Source organism: Poecilia mexicana, unplaced genomic scaffold (assembly GCF_051168715.1).
Source record: "Poecilia mexicana isolate PSO_F unplaced genomic scaffold, ASM5116871v1 scaffold_4, whole genome shotgun sequence".
Taxonomy (NCBI): domain Eukaryota; kingdom Metazoa; phylum Chordata; class Actinopteri; order Cyprinodontiformes; family Poeciliidae; genus Poecilia; species Poecilia mexicana.
The window spans coordinates 11,539,548-11,562,241 of record NW_028263373.1 but is presented as its reverse complement, the minus strand read 5'-3'; the positions used below and the strand labels follow the sequence as shown (position 1 = coordinate 11,562,241).

Genomic DNA, 22,694 nt, shown 5'->3' with positions numbered 1-22,694 from the left:
TACCTGGCCATGGTGTTTGAATGGCCGTGTCAAAGTTCATACATTAATCTATTTGAAGAGTAGTGGTATAACTTGCAAAATGCTGTCTGTAGATTTGGCAAAAATATTTGCCTCTGCGTTTGTTAAGATGGTATGAAATGACAACCATTTATTTTTAATTGATCTAAAACTAGGGGGGAAAAAACAATTAATCTTTTAACTCAGTAGTATAATTTCTCTTTAAAAGTGATAAAAACACAGTCTTATTTGAGTAGATTAAAATAATTGATTTTCACAGTCAGTGGTTTGGAACCAGTTAATTTTCCCAGTAATAATATTTTGTAAACCAGCATTTGGTCTCCATAAGTCAAGACACAATAAAAAGCAATATTTGACTATTCCCCTATAGATAATATTTTTACTGATGCTAGTAAGTGGGGGTAAGGTTCTGTCAATGGAGAAAGTTAAGCAGTCACAATTAACAACACACTATTTTATCTGTACCCTTTCATAATTGATTTTATTGACTAAACATAACAGTGAAGAAGGGGGGGAAAAATGGAGAAATTCCTGAGAAAGCAAAAGGGGGCAGGGGGGAAGCATTAACAAAATATTCACATTCTCATCAAAAGAATTGACCTGTCCTTGATACACAGAAGGAAAAAAATACAATCCAAAAGTACTACAGTGACACAGATGTAATGAGCCACTTCCTGGTGTGCCCTGAAGAAACAACACAAACCTGTTTAGCTTAAATACAGAGATGTGGACACAAAACATGGTCAGCAAAGTACTGAATTTTCCTGAGCCGGGACAAACGGAGGGATTGCACATCCTTATCGCTATTTTACGTCCAATCACTGCAGAGGAGAGCGGTCGGCGAAAGGAAAGGACATCTTTTCTGAGGATCTCACAAAAGAGATTGATAACAAAAACAGCTGTGATTATCTAGCAGAAAACGGGAGCAGCTTACATCACTGTTTACAAATATAACAGCTTAATTATCCTGAACCTTGTTTATCTTTTTCATTGGCATGACAAGAAAATGTAGTCTTTTTGCAATGAGTGCAGAACTGCACACTATATACACTGAGACAAATGCCTGCCAGTGTAGTAGTTATTAAGGCACTGGGAAAAACACATGCAGGTACCGCTCAACAAATAATGGAATTAAAACTTTAATTTAGTTATTCAATTCAAAAAAGTAACCTCTGTCTGAGGTTAAGGTAAGGACAGTTGTCTGCCCAATTAAGCAAAGTGTTACCAAGGTCATTAAAGCAGACATTGGTACTTTTGGCAGTATTAGGCAGTCGCCAAGTTCTCTTGAAAAATGAAATCAGCATCTCCTTACTTCTTGTAAGTAGAGGGAAGAATGAATTGCGCTGAAATTCCCTGATAGACAGATGGCTGCGTTGATTTTGAACTTGAAAGAACACGGCGGACCAACACCAGCAGATGGCTGTGTATCCTTCACTCTTCCTCCAAACTCTGGGACCTACACTTTCAAATGAAAATAAAAAAAATCTACTTTCATCTAAAATGATGACTTTGGACCACTGAGCGACAGTCCAGTGCCTTTTCTCTTTAGTGTGACGCTTCGTGTGTCTCTGTTGCAGGAGCAACTTGAATACGAGTCATATTCAACGTCCTGTCATTCACCCGTGTGTCACCTTCGCTGAACAGCCCTTTATGAACTTTCAGCACTTTATGAACAGCCAGCTTCTGTCTTGGTTGTAATTAAATAGTAAAAAAAAAAAAATCTTAATATTTAGATTTTTTTCTTGGAAACATATCTCATTAATCAATAAGATTAAGATAAATAAATGCTTAGGAGATGTCCACTGTGTGTCATGATGTATCTATAGAATATATGAATTTCACTCTTAATTGTATTACAGACTTAAACTATTTATGATATTCCAATTCATTGGGATGTACCTGCACAGTTAGTTAGAAATGAGGACGTTAGCTTTGACTCAGGATTCATCGCAGAGTAAAGTCTGCTCGGTCACAGGCTCGTGAAAGTTCATTGTACTGCGATCAGCTCCTTACAAACAGCAAACAAGACCACATATGTTAATTGATGAAAATGTAGAAAAGCTTCACGTTTTTGCTGATACTGTGGCAAAATGTAAAGCACATAAGCGTGTGCAGCTCGTACACCGAATCAGTGTTTGTCCTTTGTGCCTTCTCGGACACTGGAGACCGATGTAGAAATAGCAAGTCGTTGCATCCCAAAGAGAGAGAGAGAGAGAGACGGCCGTCTGTTGCGTCTCAGACACGCAAACCTGCAGTCACTTCCTGCATACTTGACGAAATTTGCTTCTCAATCTGAAGGCTGACACGTCTCGAGTTTATATCTGTGACAGATAATCGGTTTTTCCTCTGGTCATGTTCATTGTTGGCAGAAAGAATGTCCGGTAACAATGTGGTCGTGGATTGCTGGAAGCACTTATTTATTTTTTTTTTTTTACGTTTAAAATGATGTGGCATTCTGGATTCTGGTCCGCACGTCGAGGAGTTTATGACGTACAATGAAACATTTGGTTTAGCCCGACAGCCAGAGGAAAGAAGGAGCTTGACTTGATTCTGCACTTTCATGGGAAGTATGTTCAAGGCAAAAAAAGTAGAAGTCTTCTTTCAGGATGAAAAAATCATTATTCAGTTCTTAGGACAAATGTTTCCCAGAGTCCAGACGAATTCAGCTGCGAAAAATGACGGAGAGAAACAGATTATGGTTACTGAAGAATAACGTATTGTGTGAATCAAATATATTTCCATTTAATATAACATATACGTAAACTGCAACTTATATATCACGACACACACTGATATGAAACCTCCATAGTCCTTTAGTGGCTACAGTGTCTTTTAAAAGTTTTTATACCAACAAAATGTGATGTGGGAAAAGGATAATTGGTTGTCAGCTGCTTCTTCTTCTTCTTCTTTTTTTTTTTTTTTTTTTTTTTTAATTAAAATCAGGGAAACAAAATATGCAAAAGATTTGAGACTGAAGCAGAGGTTAATTTTCCAAGCCCAGCAGGATAAGGAACTAGAACCACAATGAAAATATTTAGACTAAAGCATATTTATTGGAATGGCACAATTAATGTCCACAACTAAGCATCACTTAGAATCTGAGGCAAAACCGGAAATTTCTGGATCACAGCTATACGCTCCACTGAAATTGACTGAGTGTAAAGCTACAGTGTAAAGTTTAAAAAAAAACATGCATTATTTTCTTAAGCTTAAAAATTATAGGTGACTTAGTGTGGCTCCATCATTTAAAACTTCTATCAAAGTTTGTGGTTGTTAAAAATCTTCAGTGGTAATAACTTCTTTTTCAACACAGAAATGATTACATTTTTAATCTGTAATCTTTTTATTTATTTTACCACATGGAAAGCAACAACTGCTCTGACTGGTAAAACATTTAGAGTGTCAAGCTGCAAACAACTTTTAATATTTGCATGTAAAACCGTTCAAATAATGATCTCCACTTTTAAAATCAACGCACGCTGCATCTTACCATCTCACAACAACCCGGGTGGTTCACTGTTTCCTCCGGACAGCTTGCTTGAGATGAAGCTCACTTTCCGCTGCAACAATTGGCAGCTCGTTCTTCAAGTGGTACGCTATGAGGTGGCTTATACTCTCAAACAACATGTCTTTAGTTCGGACCTGTACGGGGATAAACAAGTTTTGCATTACGCAAGCAAAATTTTGGTGTCAAAAAAGACAGACAAATTGCTTTATTTTGTTCTGGTGTGAGTTGACACAGACTCACCACTCCTTCCGGGTCCACTAGCAGCAGGTGTTTGGGCAGGCCACAGTGCATGCCTGTTAGCACGTACTGGCCAGGGTTGGTGGTGCTCTCACGGACCAGGAAGTCCCCGTCTCGAACCAGGAGTTTCTCTGCGTCTCTCCGGCTCATGCGACTGTGGTACCACGTTTCCCTGCGCAGTTGCTCCTCGTTCGGAGCCACGGGGGCTCTGCGTCTCGGCGGGCTGGGCCACTGATCCTCTAAGTTTCGAACACCTCCAACCTGAGAACCAGAACCCACTAATACGCCGGAGCCAACAGCTCCTCCACATGCCTCGTGGAGCTTTAGGGCATCCTCGAAGGGCCCTGCAGAGGCACAAGAGGTTTAGTTATTCGGTTCAGCTGTTCTGCTTCCGTTTTTCCACTTCCTTAGGCGTGTCTAGAGTAAATCTCAACACTCACTCATATCAAAGAGGTCCTTTTTGGGACTGTCATGTGGTCTAGCCCCTTTATGTCCATCTGCTCCATGTGTAAAAGATTCAAGGTTTTCCAAACTTTGTGTATTTACATACTGGTGCTCTTCATAGTCCTTGCTGCCTGGTGGCTGACCATCAGCACACAAGTAACCATCTAATGCAAGAAATGAGACAAAATCCAATTAAAATAACACTTTAAGAATTTTTTATAAACTCTCATTATAGTGACAACAGTTTTAAAATTTGACTCTCCAACAGAGTTGATTAACCTAAGTTGTTTTTTCATACAAGAATCACACAGACATCTTTTTATATAAAAATCAAGGAGGGTAGAAAAGGCTAATCTCATCAAATATCCAAAAACTTAACCATAGTAAACTGTTATCATAAATGATATAAAGCACAGTGTAAAAGGAGGGGGGAGGGGGGAGGAACTACATAGAAGAATTTTAACCGGGGGCAAGTACGTCGTTTCGAAACTGCAATAGCCACTTTCGGCCACAAGGTGTCTCACCTGAGCCACAGGTCGTCTCAGTGTCCCAGTGAAGCTCATAACAGAGTTGGCCGAGTGGATAAGATCCCTGCTCTATCCTGGCCTGTGCGCCCATCTGTCAACACAACAACACATTTTAAACACACAGTTACCTCTTCTCCCTTCAATGCAGTTCTGAAACACACAATTTAAATATTCCCCATAGTACGTCTGCATACAGTGGACGGGGCAGCATAGCGAGAGGCGCACAGTTTCTTTTTGTGCAATCATGTCTTTAATAGTTATGGTGGAGGCATATCAAGATGAATTATAGCGCATATATTGGGAGCTTGTGTGGTGTAATTCTGTTTTAATGTGGGGGAAGCAGCAGACAAACACATCATAACCGGTTTGAGGGATGCTAAGTCAAACAAGGCATTTTGGTAATAAACTTTAATTATATAGCAGATTATGAAGGTCAGCCGTACTTTATATAACATCTGTGAAAATATTGGATTGCAAGACAGCCGTGTCACTGCCCGGCAGCTTCAGTGTTAAAGCTGAATAAAAACTATAAGAGTATGTCAAAATTTAGCTGAAAAATATCAATATTACATATAAGTTATCATGTCAACTTTACAGGTGTATAAAGACAGAACTTCACCTACACTGTTCTTAGCAAAGAGTCACAAATGCACATTTAGAATCCACAGCTTGACTTGACAGGATATCATGATGCTCACCTGAGTTGCTGTCTTGCTCTGTGGCTGGGTGTGGATGTGACCCAGCAGGGCCCCGGTGGGCCTCAGCCTAGAGTCCACGACTCCCCCGACAGGGGGCTCCTTCCCCGGGATGCTGTTGTAGTAATCGTGCTCTGATGCATCTTCGTCCTCGCCCCACACCGGCTCCTCTGTCCTGATGGGCCTAAAGTCAAATGCGCATTCTCTGAATTCATGGCTAAATGTCACAGTGAATAACCTAAGATTTTCTAAATGCTTTCCAGTTCAACTTCTTGCCACAATTAATTAGAAAAAGGAAATCTCAGTTTACGGTTGTGCAACGTCCAAATGTGATCTACAAAAATATGAAGACTTGCTGCTGGTCACAGGAAGGCGGATGTTTATTTGAAACCGGAACGGAAGATAAAGCTGAGCTTGAGTTTCCCCTGTGTTTGCAAAAGCGTCTAGGGCTGTTGTAAACGAATATTTTAGTAATCGAGTAATCTATCGATTATTCTTACGATTAATCGAGTAATCGGATAAAAAAAATTATAAAATGAAATATTGGTAAATCTGGCATAATACCGGTGTTACTATCAGATATCAATATCATTCCAATTTTTCATATTTGAGCATCCCTAACAGTTGCTTTTTTGTAGTTTAGAAAACTAACCTGTAACAATAATAGCTCACTTTCTAAGTTAACCAGAAGAAAAGTTATAGAAAAATCTGAAATTATATTGAATTTAATAACAAAGAGGCAGGCTCACAAATATGCTTATAAAAAATGTCTACAATCCAGCTTTTAGTTTATGTATTCATCTTCAGTGAGTTTAATAGATTAATTAAACTCACCTTGCCACCTAACCTGTCACGCTTTGGGTTTGAAAATACGGGAAATGCCGCCTGGAGTGGGAGGAGAGGGCGAATGAACGAACGTAAGATGGATGGAGGGGAGGAAATAGACCAGCGGACTGACGAACCGTTAGACCGGGGGACGAACACGGGGGAAGCAATACGGGATATTTACGACACCTTCACTGGTCACACTCAGAAACTCATCTACCAGCCATGTACGATGCGCTCCGCCACCCGTTTCTTCTGACCGGGATATGAAATGTATTGTGCGGTTCGTCGGTAAAGCTACATTTACACGGTAAGCATCAGCTACTCAGCCGCCCGCCCTGTTCAGTCTATCCGCTCACCTCAGCGCTCTTCCCGCCGTTCGCTTTCAACCAGCAGCCCCGGAGGAGAAATGCTGCCGTACTCCAGGCATTCCCCCAGTCATTTTAAGGATGCTTATTGGTTCCCCAAAAACGATAAAAAGTCGGGCATTATCATCAATCAATAAAATCCCCACGGGCCAATCTTGAAGATTGGACTTTATGCCGCTGAGACTTAGCTTTTGTCAACAACTCAGAGGCGGAAGTGAGAGCTCCGCGCAACGCAAATGAAGTCCCGGCCGGAACACGGTGCGCTAACTAATATTAACGAAGCTTCGAGGCAGGTAAATTTTCCTCGAGGAATTTTAGTAATCGAGGTACTCGAATCATTCGAGGAATCGTTTCAGCCCTAAAAGCGTCATTCAATAATTGATGCTTGGTAAAAGTGTGAAAATATCCAAGCGTTCAAAGTTTCACACACGAAAGCAACACAAGAACAAAAGTATTAAAAGATTAACAGTAGGTCAAGTTTTCTAATGTCGCCAATATGCTCTACATATGAGGCAGCACAAAGGCCTGAAAAGCCTAAGATTTAACACTTTTCTTTGTTTTTGATGTTTACTTATGACTTCATGTATTGCTGTTGTTTCAGGACTGTGTTACCTCTCAACAGATGACATGGTTTTAGGAGGGCTGTGTAGATACTGTTTGAACTGCAGCTCAAAAGCCTGGCCAATGGTACTGATGACACTCTGGGCTAAGCCATCCGAACACTCCAGGATGTGACATGCTGTAAAAAAAAAAATCCAAAGGGTTATGGACCCATACAGAAAATCAAGTACCCACGCACATCATCAGTATATGTAAAATGCAATGCCGATATTTTATATGCTGATAAATGCAAATTTAAAGGAGTATAAACTCTTTGTGCACAGAAAAATAAACGTTACCTCTTTGATTTACTGGGTCTTTGGCTACATATGCAACATAGTCTGGTGTGTCCTGCAGCAAAGAAAATGGAAAGTCCAATTATTAGACCAAACGTAAATCAGAGGTTCTTAAGTAAACTAACTGATTTTCGGGCCACAAGATTGGAAACCAGTAAAATATAATTGATATATGTTAAGATGAAAATGTAAATTCCAAACAGCAGGCATGGAGAGTCTGGGGGTTAAAAATGCCACACTCACTGTGTCTCCTCCAGAGGCAAATGAGATGGACTGCATGGGATGGTGTGCAATCACCTGCAAGATACACATGTGTGAAAATGAATGGCATGAGACCATTTAATGCAATCTAAAGACATGTACAGTCAAATATGCTTTTACAAAATTAAGAACTTGATTGGGAATCAATGATCCAGCAGGACCAAAAGTCACTCAGTCAGTTAATTAAATTGATTGACTGATTTTTGTCCTATGGTATACAAATAGATAAAGATATGAAATAATTATCTGACCACAGAAGTTGTCAGATAAAGCCCAAGTAAGGAGTCAGAGCTCTGTTTCTGCAGCTGCCCTCGTACAGATCTGGGATAAATGTTAGGAAAACCTTCAATGTCCTCCTCAGCTTCCCTCACTACCCACTGTCTTCATACTCCACGTTGCAGCTGAAGTACCAAGCTAAGAACGAAGTAGTAAGTCAACACACTCTCAACAACAGCTTTGTGGAATGTTGTGAGAATGCTGGCCAGGAGGGATATTTGTTTCACTTTCTCCAGAAAGTGCAGGGTTCCAGTTTTATTCTTGGATTTAGAAGGATTTAATGCAATACAGTCTTTCCACCGCATTCTTGTGGTTGCTAGGGGGGTGCATGCTCGGGCTGTAGAAATTGTAGACTCCTAACGTCTTTTTGTCCATGTTACAAATGTTGTCTTTGCATCAGCCCTCTAGGTGTTTGTCTTCTTCCCTTTACACATGAACAAGATCATGTTTTGATGCAGGCTTGGGTGTTAACAGTGTGAAAAGCGATGATTTGCACGGCCTTGAGACACTCTGGTCCTCATTGTGATAAGAGTTTGTTTGACCCACTTTACTTGTTCGAGCAGAACAAGTAAAGTTTATCTATTTGTCTCTAGAGAATGGTTGTGCTATACATCGGTTTCTGGATGAGTGTTTTTGCTGTCCAGATGAGTGAGAGCTCTGTGCAGTTGGATTTCAAAGACCTTCACACTACTACAGATCTTGAAGGGCACCAACACTAAATAAGGAGAGCTGTCTAATTTAGTCTTTCAGGTTTTAGCAGTAGATCATTTCACCTGTCGTGTGGTTGGGACGAGAAGTCCAAGGCCATCTACAGAAATGTTGAGAGCGATGTTCATGCCTGCAAATCGCAGGTTACTCTTTCCCATGACTGACTGCAGAGCTTTGTTTAGGGTCTAAATGAAAGAAAAATGAATGCAACCACATACAGATGTTAGCTGAGTTAATTAAAACCATATATGTTTTTGGTAAAATAATATTTATCGTAAGCATAAGTAAAGATTCATGGTGAAATATTGCTACTGACCTTTTTCCTCCAAGCCCCCTTTCCACCAGGCACTGCCTCACAAAGCCTGTTGATGGCTTCCCTGATTAAGAAAATGTGGAGAGGGTGCTGGTCACACGAATGAAAAAGATATTTGGCCACTTGTCATAAACAAGTCTTCTGAAGTAAACTAGAGTCCTTTATTGAATTACAAGAAATTGGGAAAAATTAGGGCAGATTTTAGTCAGATGTGCCGTGTCCCAAATCTGTTACAATTCAGTGGCGAACAACTGTTTTCTATCTGGTCTGTTGTTCATAAACCTTTCTACAAAATGTTATGTGAAAGCTGAGATTCTCTGCTAAATTACAGAAAAAATAATCACAGTGTGATGGGGTGAGAAAAATACAATGCTTGTTGTGTTTACATGTGTTTTGCACAAAGCCCCCCCCCCCCTCTCTCTCTCTCTCTCTCTCCAGGATTGCTCTAACTCTGCAGTGAAACAGCTGCAACCTGTGGGAATGGTGGCCTAATGGCTACTGAAAGCCTTATTTCTCTGTGTGTCTCTGGTGGTGGGGGTGAAGAATAATGTAGACTTGAGGCTAGTAGCTCGCTATTCGTCCGCCATGGGACGGCAGGGACAGAAATCAACAGGCCCGGCTAGCCCTATCGAGTAGCTCATAAATATTTAAAAAGCAAGCGTCCTGGGCCTTGTCTCGGGTAAAGGTCTTCTCAGGGATTTTTGAAAAACACCATCACGTTCAAATGACTCATGCTGATGAAAGCAGAGGGAGGCGGAGGGGCAGGAGGAGGAGAAGAGAGAAGTTGTTGTTGTTATTGTCTGCAGTGCTGGACTTTCCCTGTTAGTCCTGGTATCTAAATGCTGAGACTCATTACCAACCTGTGTTCCCCATTAGGAGCTCAACTTTTTTATTTTTTTATTTCATGAAGTTGTTGCAGTTGTTTTGAAAACTGATCAATACCAAATTTGCCTATTTAGACCTTTTCTCCCCTAGATTTCTTAGTATTTTTCAAGCTCAGTCATATCGAACGGACAGGGTCTGTAGCGATCAATTTTAAAGTCTTGCCACAAATTTTCATTTGGATTTAAGTTTAGAGTTTACCTGGGCAAATATAACCGTTCTAAAACCTAACCCTAATGTATCCCTGTCTGGTTTCTTCCGTCGTCGTCATGTTCACTAACTTTGACAAAGGGGTAAAAAAATAAATAAATAAAATTACCTGAATTTATCTGAACAACCAAATCAAATTTAGAGGGAGCAAAAAGAAAAAGAAAATATGTCCAAACCATAAGCAGCCAGAACAGCCTCAGCAGGGTTCATCCCTTTGTTTTTCTTTTGCTGTTTTGTTTTGCACACCCGTAACCTCCTCCCTCTCAAGAACTTGCAGCCAAACACATTACCCAACAGGGTGCATTCACAGAGACCACTGCAGCTTTCCACTGTCATTAGCAAACATCATCAATTATAGATCCCCTCCTCTATCACTCCATCTCTGCTGCATCCTCCTTCTTTCCCCCCTGCACTTAAGCTTTGGAAGCATGGTAGGCTCAGATTACTGATGATCGATTGTAGAGGAGAGATAGGAGGGTGAGAGGCGGAGGGGAGGAGAGACAGAGAGGAGGAGGAGGGAAGAGGAGTGGGCCGCTTCTTTTAGGTTGAGGATGACAACAACATCACATGCAGCGCAGGGAAACAAAAAGGACAAACAAAAAGAAACTCGCTTGCCAAGAGTTTCAAGTCTGAACTGAAGGAATTGGAACCATCTTTGATGCATTTATAAGAAAAAAAAAAAAAAAAAAAATCTGCCGATCCACCAATTACTAATCAAATTAATTCATTTAATTAAGCATTTTTGATTTAAACAATCGCCTAGATATACAAGCACTTTATTAATATGGACATGTAAATAAACACTATGCTTATTGGATCAAATTCTCCTGACTCACCACAGCCGGTAAAGACGGATGCTGACTTACCTTGTCACCTGAGTCCGTGTGTTGAAGTCCAGGGAGCGCATTGACTTCAGCACCTCAATGCAACCCATGTACTACAGGGGAAAACATCAGATCAGACGGGGCTCTGCAGTATGCATGGAGACATATTTTTATTCTGATTCTGAGCCTGTTCTGCACTTAAAGTACAAATGTTTGGTTTTTTTTCTGACGCACTATTCTTTTTGGACTATTATATCTTCCATTGTTAAACGTGATAATTCCCATTTATATTTTATGTTACATCCACAGACTAACCATGAAAGCAACCGTCTAGCACAGGGTTGCACTAATGGCTGTCAAATCAAGGTGCTAATGGCACCTTGACTAGATTAGCATCACTGAGCTCCAGATTGCGTACAAGCTGCAGCTTCTGAAGCCTCGGGGGGGGGGCACGATTATGTGTGAGGGTGTTTGATCCTGCAGGCGCTTCACGTGAGAATGTCGTCTTGTCTGCATCGATGTGAGAAAAAAAAAAAAAAAACTGTCATAGAATAAAATCCGGGATATTTCTGTCTGCTACGATTAATAGGGCAAAATCATCTCCAGGAACACTTCTCAATATCTGGTTGATTGTTCCTGCTACAAACGAATAATAGAATCGGTGTAATGAAGTGTCACAAAGTTTACATCCTAAAAACTCTCATCTGTTGTCTTCTGTTTGGTTAGTTTAGTGCTGAGCAGTTTTTAACACTGTTAACACTTCTTATGAGAAGCGCTCTCAAAAGTGATGCTTTTCAGTTTGTCGAGCAAATGGGATAAACGTTACAGAAGGCTCCATGACATTTTTAGTTTCATACATTGCCTTGAAAAGATTTTCACACTTTCTGAAGTTATAGACCCAAACTTCAATACAATATAATTATTGTTATCCGTATATTCATTGCATAGAGAGGAAAGAAAAGCATTGTTTTCAAATGTATTTAAAGGATAAAAATCTGAAAAATGTGGCATGCATTTGCATTCATACCCCTGTACTTCAGTTAAATAGTCAAATAAGAGTTCAATTTGATCTCAGCACAAATCCAACTGTTTTGTTAGAGAAGATTAATGAACAAACAGCATCATGAAGATCAGGGAAGACAGCAGACAGATCAGTAAACGAGTAGGAAGCTTCGGCTATTAAACAATAACTTAAACTTCATATATCTTACAAAGCACAGTACCCCATACATAGATAGAAAGAGTATGGCACAACTACGAACCAAGAAAAGGCTGTCCAGTGTCCACCTAAGGTTTATAGGCTGTGCCAGGAGAGACTTGATCAGAGAAGCAGCCAAGAGGCCCATAGTAACTCTGGAGGAGCTGCAGAGATCCAGAAACCAGAAGGGAGAATCTGTCAACAGGACAAGGCTCCATAACTCTTCAGTAACATTATTACTGAAGCTGTTAGTTGTGCAAATTGTAGTTTGTTACAAGGCATAAAGGAGACTCAACAAGCATTTGCAAGAAGACTATCTGGTCTTATGATATCCATGATTGAACTTTTGACCAAATGCAAGGCGTGGAGAGAAACTTGCAAGTAAACACAGTGGAACACGGTGGTCAGTAAAAAAAATAAAAAATACAAGAGATGGTAGTCATTGAAGAAAAGTCTGTTAGAGGCAGCAAAAGGTTTGGGACTGAGAAAAGGCCATAAACAGAATCAGAGCAACAGCTTGAAAACTGTCCTTTTCATTTCACTGTGTTTTAAGACATAAAATCCCAACAACATGCACTAAAGTTTGTGGATGCGACACGACAAGATGCGGAAAAGTTCAAAGGGTAGGAACATTTTACAAGGCAGCGTATTTGGAGGATAGCTCTTTGCAAGAAGCAACCACGCAGCAGAGATTAGGAGCCAGATAGAGGACCTCTGAGTCTAAATGAGCTTAATAAGCTTTCTAACCAGATTTAGGCTTGAGGGAAGTCTTCCATCAAGAAATTTGTCCCTTTTTTTTTCCTTTTCCATTTCATCTGCTGATGCAACGTCCCCCACGCTCACAACCTCCATCCTTTCTCATCATCGGGATGTTGTTCGTCCAGGCTAAAGCTCTGACATATACATCCCATGACTAGAGATACCAGGTTCTCAAGAAACATTCCTTACAAATTTAATAAAACTGGTATCCTCTTCTCAAACTCTGTTGTGGAAGCCTCTCTCTTTGAGATAAATTCTGGCAGCTGGGTTGTTTGTCATGTCGGGGAGTCACAATTTCGTATCTGGAGGCAAGGATCACAACAGATGTTGCATGACGGCTAAACGGACAAAAAACACCAAACTCATTCTCCTTTTAGAGCTCAGTCAGTGAGTGCCATGCATCTTCTGCGTGAGAGTAAAATGTCTTTTTTTTTTTTTTTTTTTTTGGAAACTTAACAAGTCACATTAAAGAAGATCAATATGCATAAGATGACTGTTAATAAAAACTGCAATGAAGCAGAGTACAAAGAGATTAATATGTGTAATCATAACACCTGCTGTGGCAGCTGCAGTGCTTGTTTTAATGGCTGCGGCAGTGCTCTGGCTAACAGAGGTAGCAGACTAGGGGAGACACAACACATGACATGTCTTTGTGGACACCGGGAAGATATAAACACGACTAAGAAATCCATATGTCTGCCATGAAGAGGACTGGAAGTCTGTGAATGACTGACTATATGTGCAAACTCAAATAGAGAGAGAGAGAGAGAGAGAGAGAGAGAGAGAGAGAGAGAGGTGCTCACTGGAATGATTACAGTGCAGCACCAATTCACTGTCCCCCTGACACTAATACATGCAGTGAAACGCTCCTCCCTGCATGGATTTGCCGCTGCACTGCTCATACAGGAGCACAGCAATCCTGTTATTTTCCAAACTGCCCTCTTACAGGTCGTCTCTGACGACTGTTGCCACGCCTACAACGCCGGACTCCTAGAAACACATTCGGATCGTTAACAGAGACATCGATCAGAGACAAGAAGAGCCCGCGACGCCAAGCTCGGAAAGCAGAGCTCAGTGACGAGAAAGCACTTTTGCGAAACATTCCGACCTCTTCCGCTACTGATCCAACTGCCGCGTCCTCGTCACATGATGCAAATGACTGTGATTAAACGTAATTGAATATGGGAATGAATGGCGCTCGTGTAATGTCATTAGAAATCGCACTCGGGGCCCCCAGACTGCAGTAATCAAGAGCCGTGCCATTAAGTTTGAGTAGGAGGAGGAGGAGGAGGAGGAGGAGGAGGAGGGGGGGAGGGGGGGAGCAGAGGTGAAGTGTCATCAAGGAGGACGCCGTGGGGAGACGAACGATAAACAAGACGCGTAAGGATTCAGATCGCTCGGATTGATCAGATTTCCCATCTAATGATTACTTTATCTACCCTGATTTTATTTATTATTTATAAAAAAAACAACAACAACAAAGTTCTTTAATTTGTAAAGGTTGCCCTTATCCTCCCCTAACTAAACAAACAACAGTATATCATATTCATAGTCACGATTATGAGAAGCAACAGATCAAATTGATGCATAAAATCAGTCTATTCGCTTCATAGATAAAAGCAAACAGGCTCAAATCCACACAAAGAGAACCACTCCCACACTCAGAGCTCACAATCAGGCAGATTACATGCTCCATAAACAGTTTTTGTTTTAAATACAGTGTGACACAAAGCCTTATTTATTTAAAAGTGCAGCTGAGCAACAATAGCCTCCGCAGTCAGGAGACATAATTTTATGGCGGTTTTTTTTCCGTCTATCCTGAAACCCTCAGTGCAGCATGATACAGACCCTTAACCAGCAGCACCAAGTCGTCTATCTGGATGAAATTATGTATTCCCTCGGCACTGCCACATGAGCTGCATAACAAACTGCCTGCTGTTGAGATGCTTTGGTTTGTTTTTTTTTTTTTTTTTTCCACATTCACATTTGGATGAATGTGAATTAAAAAAAATGCAGCCTTGATATTCTCTTCTTCCTATGGGAGTCTTTAATTACAAATGCATCACTTATTTTGCATCAGAATTATCAAATTTTATCTTAATAAGCAAGAGAAATACTAAAAATTCAGATTAAAAAAAAAAAAGATATATATTAAATACTTCACAACTAAAAACTCCAAACATTTCTGATCTATACATAAATCATAGGGTAATAGTTAGAGATGTAAGTTTTGGTGCATAAATGGGAAATCAGTCTGCATCTGTCAAGTAAAAACAGATTAGCGCATCACTGGGGATAACAGTTAACTAATTATCCTCTTTTTAAATGTACTTACCCTGACAATGTAAGAAGCTCCTTGTCCCACAATTTTCTTGTCTGGGTGCAGCCAACCCTGAGACGGCTTGTGGATGAAGCTGCCCTTGGTGTGGAGCTCTTCTCCCCCCAGCCACATCCCCTCCACCCTTGTCCTGCGGTTCATCCCTGACCTGGAGCCGCTGGAGACACCGGGGCTCACCATGACCTCTGCTGCGACCCCGAATCCATGCCCTGCTGGACCTCCAGAGGCTGCAACTTGCGCTACGGCCCGCTGCCCTCGGATGGCCTGCAGGGAACAGGGGGTGACACAGACAGGGTCACAGGAGTTAAGTACGGCCGCGAGGCTGGCCACGGGGCCGCTGGCTGGGCTCGCCCCACTGGTCCTGTTTGACAGTGATGAAGACGAGGCCTGGGAAGAAGCTGTCTTGGTTGAGTCCTTGCTAGAGCTGGAGCTGGATGGGCTTCTGCTGAGCAAGGAGTTGGAGAACTTCCACTGGGGCATCTTGGGGATGAGCATGCAGAAGGTTGTGGTGGCCTCCTGCTCCCCATCCAGGCAGGGGGAGTCTGCCAGGGCTGCGGCCCCCACCGAGGAGGAGGACCTGGCACTGGGATCCAGGGGAGGCAAAGGAGGCAGGGGGAGACTCTGTGCGGAGGAGGAGACCACCGGTGTGGCCACGACTTTGCTGCTCATGGCTAAGCTCTGCATCAGGTCGTCAGAGGAGGTTACAGACTCGTTGCGAAAGCGGTCATACTTTGGCTTAAGGAGCATGCCCGGAGGAGCCGCCTGAAGCAGGAGCTCAGAGAGAGGGGATAACTTTCAGAGGATGGAGGAGAGAGGGGAGAGGGGAGGGGGGAGGGATGGAGTAATGAAAGAGGAGAGGAAAACAAAAGAAGAAAAAAATCCCCAGTCCGCGTCCTATATCCTTGTCAAAGTCAGCTCAGCGCTGTGTGCACCTCCGCCACTCAGACACTGTCCCGCTCTCATGCTGCTGCTGCTGTTGCTGCTGCTCTCCGCCTCCTGCTCTGAGCGGGCCGGCTTCCTCATACTGCCCGAGGAGAGATGGCTCGTGCGCTTACCACTGTCTCTCCTTCTTCGTGGATGATGTCATTGGCCTGTGAGTCCTGCCCTGCCCAGCTGCTCCCAGACAGTATTTGCTGAAACACACATGCTTTTAACCGCCCTCCTCCGAGACACAAGCACACATTCTGCAGATCACCTGCAGCTCTGCGTGAAGCTACAGTCTGCAAATTGCTCCATTTTGGGTTACTCGAAAGCAAAATCCCCGCACGCACCCAGAGAGAGCAATGAATTTCTAATTATTAATGGGTTTATGTTGCTGCTAATTAGATGACAATAATAAAAAGTCTTACTGTTCCGATGCTGGCGTAAAAGAAGGTGGAAATCAATACTGTTGCTCAGTGTGTTAACCTGCAATCAATGAGATGTTTTTCTTTTTTTTTTCTTTTCTTTTTTTTTACATAAATCAATAACAAGTAGACTGAATATTGAAGCAAAGGCCCAACAAATACGCAACAGAAAATATGATGGTACTATAATAAAGTAAAAATTAATCCATGAATGTATAGTAGAGACATGGGAACAAGACTAAACCAATTAGTTGAAGTGAATTTTGTGAGTCAACATGATCTCATTTCACCCAAGCTATCCAGAAGCACCTAACAAAAGGAACAATGGAGTCACCATCTTAAAGGACGACCCATCTGACAACATCCAATCTTTTCCATTTGCTTGGATTGTCTTTTCCTCGACCCTCTCATCCACCTCTCAGGGGAGCAACCAGGCATCTCGGCGTGACCCTTTTAGCTCTTTACTTGCACCTTCCCCTGTGTGTTTCACTAATTCCCTGCCATTTCTACTCGCTTTTCTACTCTCTCATATTGAGTGGGGGTTTACTCAATTAACCATAACATTATGAATAGTCAAGGGACGGCCAAAGAACATCTGGGGCTCCTCTAGTGTGTGTGTTGGGATTGTTGGGATCTTCTAGCTTCCTTAAAATGGAATCAGATATTTTGTAGTTTGGTTGGTTGAGGGAAATTTCAACTTCTAACCCTGGTGGACTCTCTAGCTGAGGGAAGTTGCTTCTGCATGACGGTACTGTTCCAAATATAGCGGAGTTTGATTTGTTGCCAAAATGATGCAGCTGGTGACATGTGTAATATTAATATCTAATGTCAGAGCACATTTTACCAAGTTGATAAGTGTTACATTGCCTGTCAGTTGATATGCTGCATCAAATATGACTTAAAATAAATCTGACTTTGCAATTGAATGCATTGCACTTTGGACCTCTGTCTTTTTAAGAGGCTCCTGCTCTTTTTGTCACTCCGCCTTCAGCACCTGATCACAACAATGTTGCTCCATTAAGCCTTTGACAATGTCCTTGAGAGCATTGCACCGGGATGTAGGTCATATGATGAGCTCAATAGATATGCAGTTCCACCAGATGTTTGCTAATTGCTGCTGCCACTAGTCTGGAGGAGCTCTATGAGGGAAACACGGGGAGGGATGCGGTGCTTGGTGAGATCAAGCGTTAATGCACCCCGAATGGTTGCCAGGGAGATTAAAGGATTTCTCTAACATGCTTGAAAGAATAAAGCAACGCTATGGGTATGTTTTGATGAGAGAATAACATTACAACTTACTTCTCCTAAGGAGTGTTGTGACCATGACCAGGTCACACAGGTCCATAATTAATCCCAATATATACAAATGAAAAAGCATTTCAGGAAAATAATGTCCATACCTATAATAAAACATGGTGGTTGTAGTTTGATGGTCTTGGAGTACTTCGCTTCTTCAGGCTACTTGTCAAAATTAATAGAATCATCAATTTGTAGAGCTGAAAATCCTTAGGGACAATTTCCAGTCATCAATTTGTGACCTCAAGAGCACTCAGATTATTAAGCAGGACAATGATCTGTAGCACACCAGCAAGTTTCTCTAAAACACTTAAAACAACTGAAAGTTTTGAACTGACCCAGTCACAGTCTTGATTTAAATCGAATTGAGAAGCTGTGTTATGACATTAAGCAGATTGTTTATGCTTGGAATGGCTTTCCTGTGGTTGAATTAAACCAATTCTGCTAAGAATTGTGGAAAAAAAAAAGAAAAAAAAGCAGACTGTGGGTGGCTGTCATGAAGACAGCTGTTGCCTTCAAGGGCTGCACAATCAATTATTACATTTTTGGTGGCATTTACTGATTTGTAGGGCCAAGTTGTTGTCATTTTCTCTCAACGAATGGAGTCATAATTTGAATACTGTGTCATCTATTATCTCAGGTTAACATTGTCTGATATTAAAATTTATCTACTGGCATATGAGACTTAAAAGTGTTTAAATAAGCAAAATAAATCTGTAAGGGAACAGATGCTTTTCACAGCACTCTAAATAGCAGGAAATAATTCAGAATGATATCAGGATTTAAAATATTTACCTCAGAATGAAAAAAAGATCAAGGTCTCCTAATTTCTGGCGACTTCTAGCTGAAAGCATCTGATACAACGTGTTCTTCAGCCTCCAAGTTCTGCAGAACAACGAATAAAAGTAAGAACAACTTATTTTTGTAATGGATAACAGGTAAAATATAAAACCAGCGTGCCTTTCCGTAAATAACCACTTATTTTTTGTTTGCTGCTGAGTCATAAAGTTACTGATAAACCAGGTGTAATCGATGTATGTTGACTGATGCAGCAACAGCAAGTATTTCTCGGTATGTTTTGTTCTCTCTTTCCAAGAAAAAAAAGAAAGCCTACACTAACACAGATAGTGAGAAAATTTTCATTTTTTTATTCAAATTAAATCCAATAATCAGATGTCATTAACAATGTTGCAGTCATTGTTTTGACAATAGGAAATGAAATGACATCAAACTTGTACAGCGCCTTTCAGCGCCCTCAAAGACGTTTTACAAAGAATTCAGTCATTTACATTCACACACACGCACACCTAACCAGTAGTCAATTCACCTTTGCCATAAACCTAATCCCTAACCCAAAAACAGCATTTCCCCCTCATAGGGATCAAGACATTTTCCCAATGAGGAGCAGAAGTTCTCATAACCCCACATTGTAAACAGAACTAGGTCCCCACAAGGATATAAGGACCTAGTTCACATACACACATCATTTTTGAACTTCACTCAACCTTTGGTTCGTCGTCAGTCTTTACATGTCTGCTTTGCTTTTTTTGGACAAGGTAGAAATTATATATTTTATACATCATTGCGAAAGGTGCGCGTACAGGTTGCTTGTCGTTCTTGTTTACGAGTTTATGGACCGTTTGTCCTTAAGTCATGCAACGCAGAGATAGAGAGACACTGAAGAGCTCTTCAATAGTTTATGCTTACTCAAGTCCCACCACGTGAGCCAGTTTTCGAACTAAACATAAGTTTAGGAAAAAATATACTATTTAAAAGAAAAACAGAAGAAATCAGAAAAGCTCATACTTCTGGAAGAAAAATATCACTTATTTCAATTTATATCCTGGCTCTTGGTTTTACGAATGAGTGGCTCATCTTTTCACAGCTAGACGATCACTCTGAGTCCGCGAGCTGCCGTCTGGCCAATCAGGAGGAAGCGGGTAACGGTCGGGATTTGAATTGTCGTTGGAAAACAGCGGCAGATGACAGCAGGTTGTTACGCTCGTAACTAACGCAAGCCAGTTTATTCACTCGGAAACAGGATTATAACTGAGATAAGATGTCCAAGAAACAAATTTTCTATTCTGACAAGTACAACGATGAGGAGTTTGAGTACAGGTACTGCATTGTTCAAGTTTTCTATGCTGGTTTTTATGTGCTAACGTTAACATAAGATCATGACTTCTCAATTTTCTAGCTTTGTGGCTCGTCGTATAACTTAAAATATACTGCCAGCTTATTTTTTATTGCAACATTTTTGTGCGTAGAGATGAGTTAAGTGACTATTATAAATATATCGGTATTAAATTACAGTTGACCTGTAGAATCAAAACATCATCCGGCTAACTGTTAACCATGCTAACAGGCTTATGCTAACCTTGATCTCATTAATATTTAAATACGTCTTTGAACGTGGCAGATTATTAGAAATGTGATCATATTAACCTCCTTACAGGCATGTTGTGCTTCCGAAGCAGCTGTCTAAACTGGTTCCCTCGTCCCATCTGATGACAGAAGAAGAGTGGAGAGGACTGGGGGTGCAGCAGAGCCAGGGCTGGATCCACTACATGATTCACAAACCAGGTCAGTAACCAAGGATCCAAAGGACAGATTTCTGAATAATGTAAAATCTGCTCTGAAGAACTTACTTGTTGCTCGAATAAGTGTTCTAAATTTTTACAGTCGCATATATAAAAACATATAAACTGGAATTTTCTTAAATAAATTTCTGAGCAAACCTGAGATTGTATTATGATAATTTTAATCAAATTAAAATGTAACATTCAACCTATCATTTCACAAAGACAGAAGGTATTCAGTGCTCTATTATGTGCTGATGTACTGTTTTGTCTTTAGCAAAGATTGAAGTCTGTATGGACTGTTGAGGCTTTTCCTGGATGTTACTGTTTTCTGAATTTCTTTGAGCTCTGACCAGCTTCATTTGATATCAGGTTTTTTTCCTAAAGACAATATGCAAAGAAGTGACAAAAAAATAAATAAATAAAAATATTTTGCCCACTTTAAAAATGTATAAGAAAGTTTTGGGAGGGCTTTTTGTTGTTGTTTTTACTCAAAATTAAGGAAGAATTATTCTTTGAAACAAGAATGTGTGAATTGCTAGTTGAAAGTTTAGGGCTGAAAATTAGATACATTATACTCTTTGATTCTTGTTACCTTTCCAGAACATGAAGGGATTTACTGATTGGAAACATTTCTTATTTCCATCAGTTTAGTTTACTCTGTAGATCAGAATAAACTACTCACTACTGGATGTCTCTTATCGTATTAGGCAGGACTTGGCTTTTATGTACTTGAGGGCAAAATCACACTACAAATAAAATTTTATGATTTACAATGTTTTACACAGTCATGACGAAGTGCTACATTAAAAAAAAAGACTTCCAGAACTAATAAAGTATGAAAAAATCTTTGACATGGTTATTTATCCAGTCCAAGCCTAAATGTCTACAACTTATGTCCTTTTTCTTCAACAATTTATAAGTAAAGGCAATTCTGTCTTTGTTTTGCCACATCACAATTTGATTTGAACTTTTTTTTTTACAGTTACTATTTTTGGTTTTCTAGATTCTATCTGATAACCCAAACATTGATCCACAGCCATAAACATGGGTCTGTTTCACTGATTTTATGGCCTCAAGACAACTTTCAATCTTGGGTTCCTAATCTAAACATGGTGAGATTACATATGCAGCTCGTTTTTAAAATCTTCAAAAAAGGATAAATTTATCATGGCTCAAAAACCGCCTTATAGAGTTAGTGGTAAAATGGAAATATATTTTTGAAATGGAAGTGAATTTAATAAGTTAAGAAATCATAACACATTGACACAGAAGTCCTTTACCAGGAACTGGAAACTAACTTCAGTGCTTATTAGTTCGTGATTTATCTAACTACAAGAATTTAATGTCCACGATGTTCTGAAAACTGAAATTGATTATTATTAATATAATTTTTATTTTAAAGAGTATGTTTTTTCATTCTTAAAAAAAAGTATATATATATATAACTGCTAAAAATTATTTTATTGAGTCTTTTATAGGCTTTCGGACACTTTTCTGCTTGGCTGTGTTTTTTTTTTTTCTTCTTCTTCATTGTTCACAGTTAAATCCTCTGTTTTGTATCACTCCTTGTGAACAGAATGAGCGTGTGTTGCTAATTATGCAAAAGCAAAACCACACAAGTCTGTTCTTATTTTATCTTCTATGTAATCTGATTTGTCTTCTCTTGCTTTGACTGTGCAGAACCACACATACTCCTTTTCAGAAGGCCTCTTCCCAAGGAATGAATGGGAACGATATTCAAGCTGTAAAGCTCCTTTGCATCATCGAGCTGCACTTCTCTTCTACATATAAATCTCTAAAAATGTTCTAATGATTTGTGTAGAAAACTTTACATTTTCCTTTCAGAATTCCAACATTTTTTTTTTTTTTTTGCTTGTATTGAGAGGCAAGCTGCTTGTGTTCACTGTGAATAAAAACCTTGTATATGCTACAATATGAAGGGGAATGTTTACTTGTCAGTTGTACACTTTAAACATATTTTTTTAATGTCTTTCCTTGTTCTTCGAGATGCATTTATGTACTGAGTGACTATAGGAGTTTTTCCTGTTAAACTTTTGTTTGCGTTATGTAAAATCGTTGTTATTAAATGTTTAAAATGTTGCGAACAAGTACCTCGTTACTTAAAGAACAAAATAAAATGTTAAATGCAATATGTTGTTGCGTTTTTTGTTGTTGTTTTCAAA

General features: G+C 40.2%; 2 protein-coding genes across 2 annotated transcripts; one reads left to right on the top strand and one right to left on the bottom strand.

The window, feature by feature from the left end:
- Nucleotides 1-471: 471 nt before the first annotated feature.
- shc2 (SHC (Src homology 2 domain containing) transforming protein 2) lies at nucleotides 472-18,925 on the bottom strand. The gene is made up of 13 exons (XM_014987995.2): nucleotides 15,285-18,925; nucleotides 11,035-11,105; nucleotides 9,080-9,140; nucleotides 8,829-8,948; nucleotides 7,762-7,815; nucleotides 7,522-7,573; nucleotides 7,235-7,361; nucleotides 5,433-5,613; nucleotides 4,732-4,825; nucleotides 4,204-4,371; nucleotides 3,767-4,107; nucleotides 3,509-3,660; nucleotides 472-2,684 (listed from the first exon to the last, which is right to left on the bottom strand). Exons 1-12 carry the CDS (start codon nucleotides 16,032-16,034, stop codon nucleotides 3,532-3,534), a joined length of 2,148 nt encoding a protein of 715 aa, XP_014843481.2. The 5' UTR covers nucleotides 16,035-18,925; the 3' UTR covers nucleotides 472-2,684; nucleotides 3,509-3,531.
- Nucleotides 18,926-19,863: 938 nt separating this feature from the next.
- Nucleotides 19,864-22,661, top strand: cks2 (CDC28 protein kinase regulatory subunit 2). Its single transcript, XM_014987994.2, has 3 exons — nucleotides 19,864-20,047; nucleotides 20,385-20,512; nucleotides 22,192-22,661. The coding sequence occupies exons 1-3, from the start codon at nucleotides 19,989-19,991 to the stop codon at nucleotides 22,233-22,235; spliced, it is 231 nt and encodes a 76-aa protein (XP_014843480.1). The 5' UTR covers nucleotides 19,864-19,988; the 3' UTR covers nucleotides 22,236-22,661.
- Nucleotides 22,662-22,694: the final 33 nt, after the last annotated feature.

Excerpts from the sequence above, each read along its gene's own strand:
- shc2 (XM_014987995.2), bottom strand. The coding sequence starts at position 16,034 with ATGCTCCTTAAGCCAAAGTATGACCGCTTTCGCAACGAGTCTGTAACC. Across the intron at positions 4,826-5,432 it reads AGAGCAAGACAGCAACTCAG|ATGGGCGCACAGGCCAGGAT; the intron begins GTGAGCATCATG and ends TTGTGTTGACAG. Across the intron at positions 4,372-4,731 it reads TGAGACGACCTGTGGCTCAG|ATGGTTACTTGTGTGCTGAT; the intron begins GTGAGACACCTT and ends TTCTTGCATTAG.
- cks2 (XM_014987994.2), top strand. The coding sequence starts at position 19,989 with ATGTCCAAGAAACAAATTTTCTATTCTGACAAGTACAACGATGAGGAG. Across the intron at positions 20,048-20,384 it reads GATGAGGAGTTTGAGTACAG|GCATGTTGTGCTTCCGAAGC; the intron begins GTACTGCATTGT and ends ACCTCCTTACAG. Across the intron at positions 20,513-22,191 it reads CTACATGATTCACAAACCAG|AACCACACATACTCCTTTTC; the intron begins GTCAGTAACCAA and ends TTGACTGTGCAG.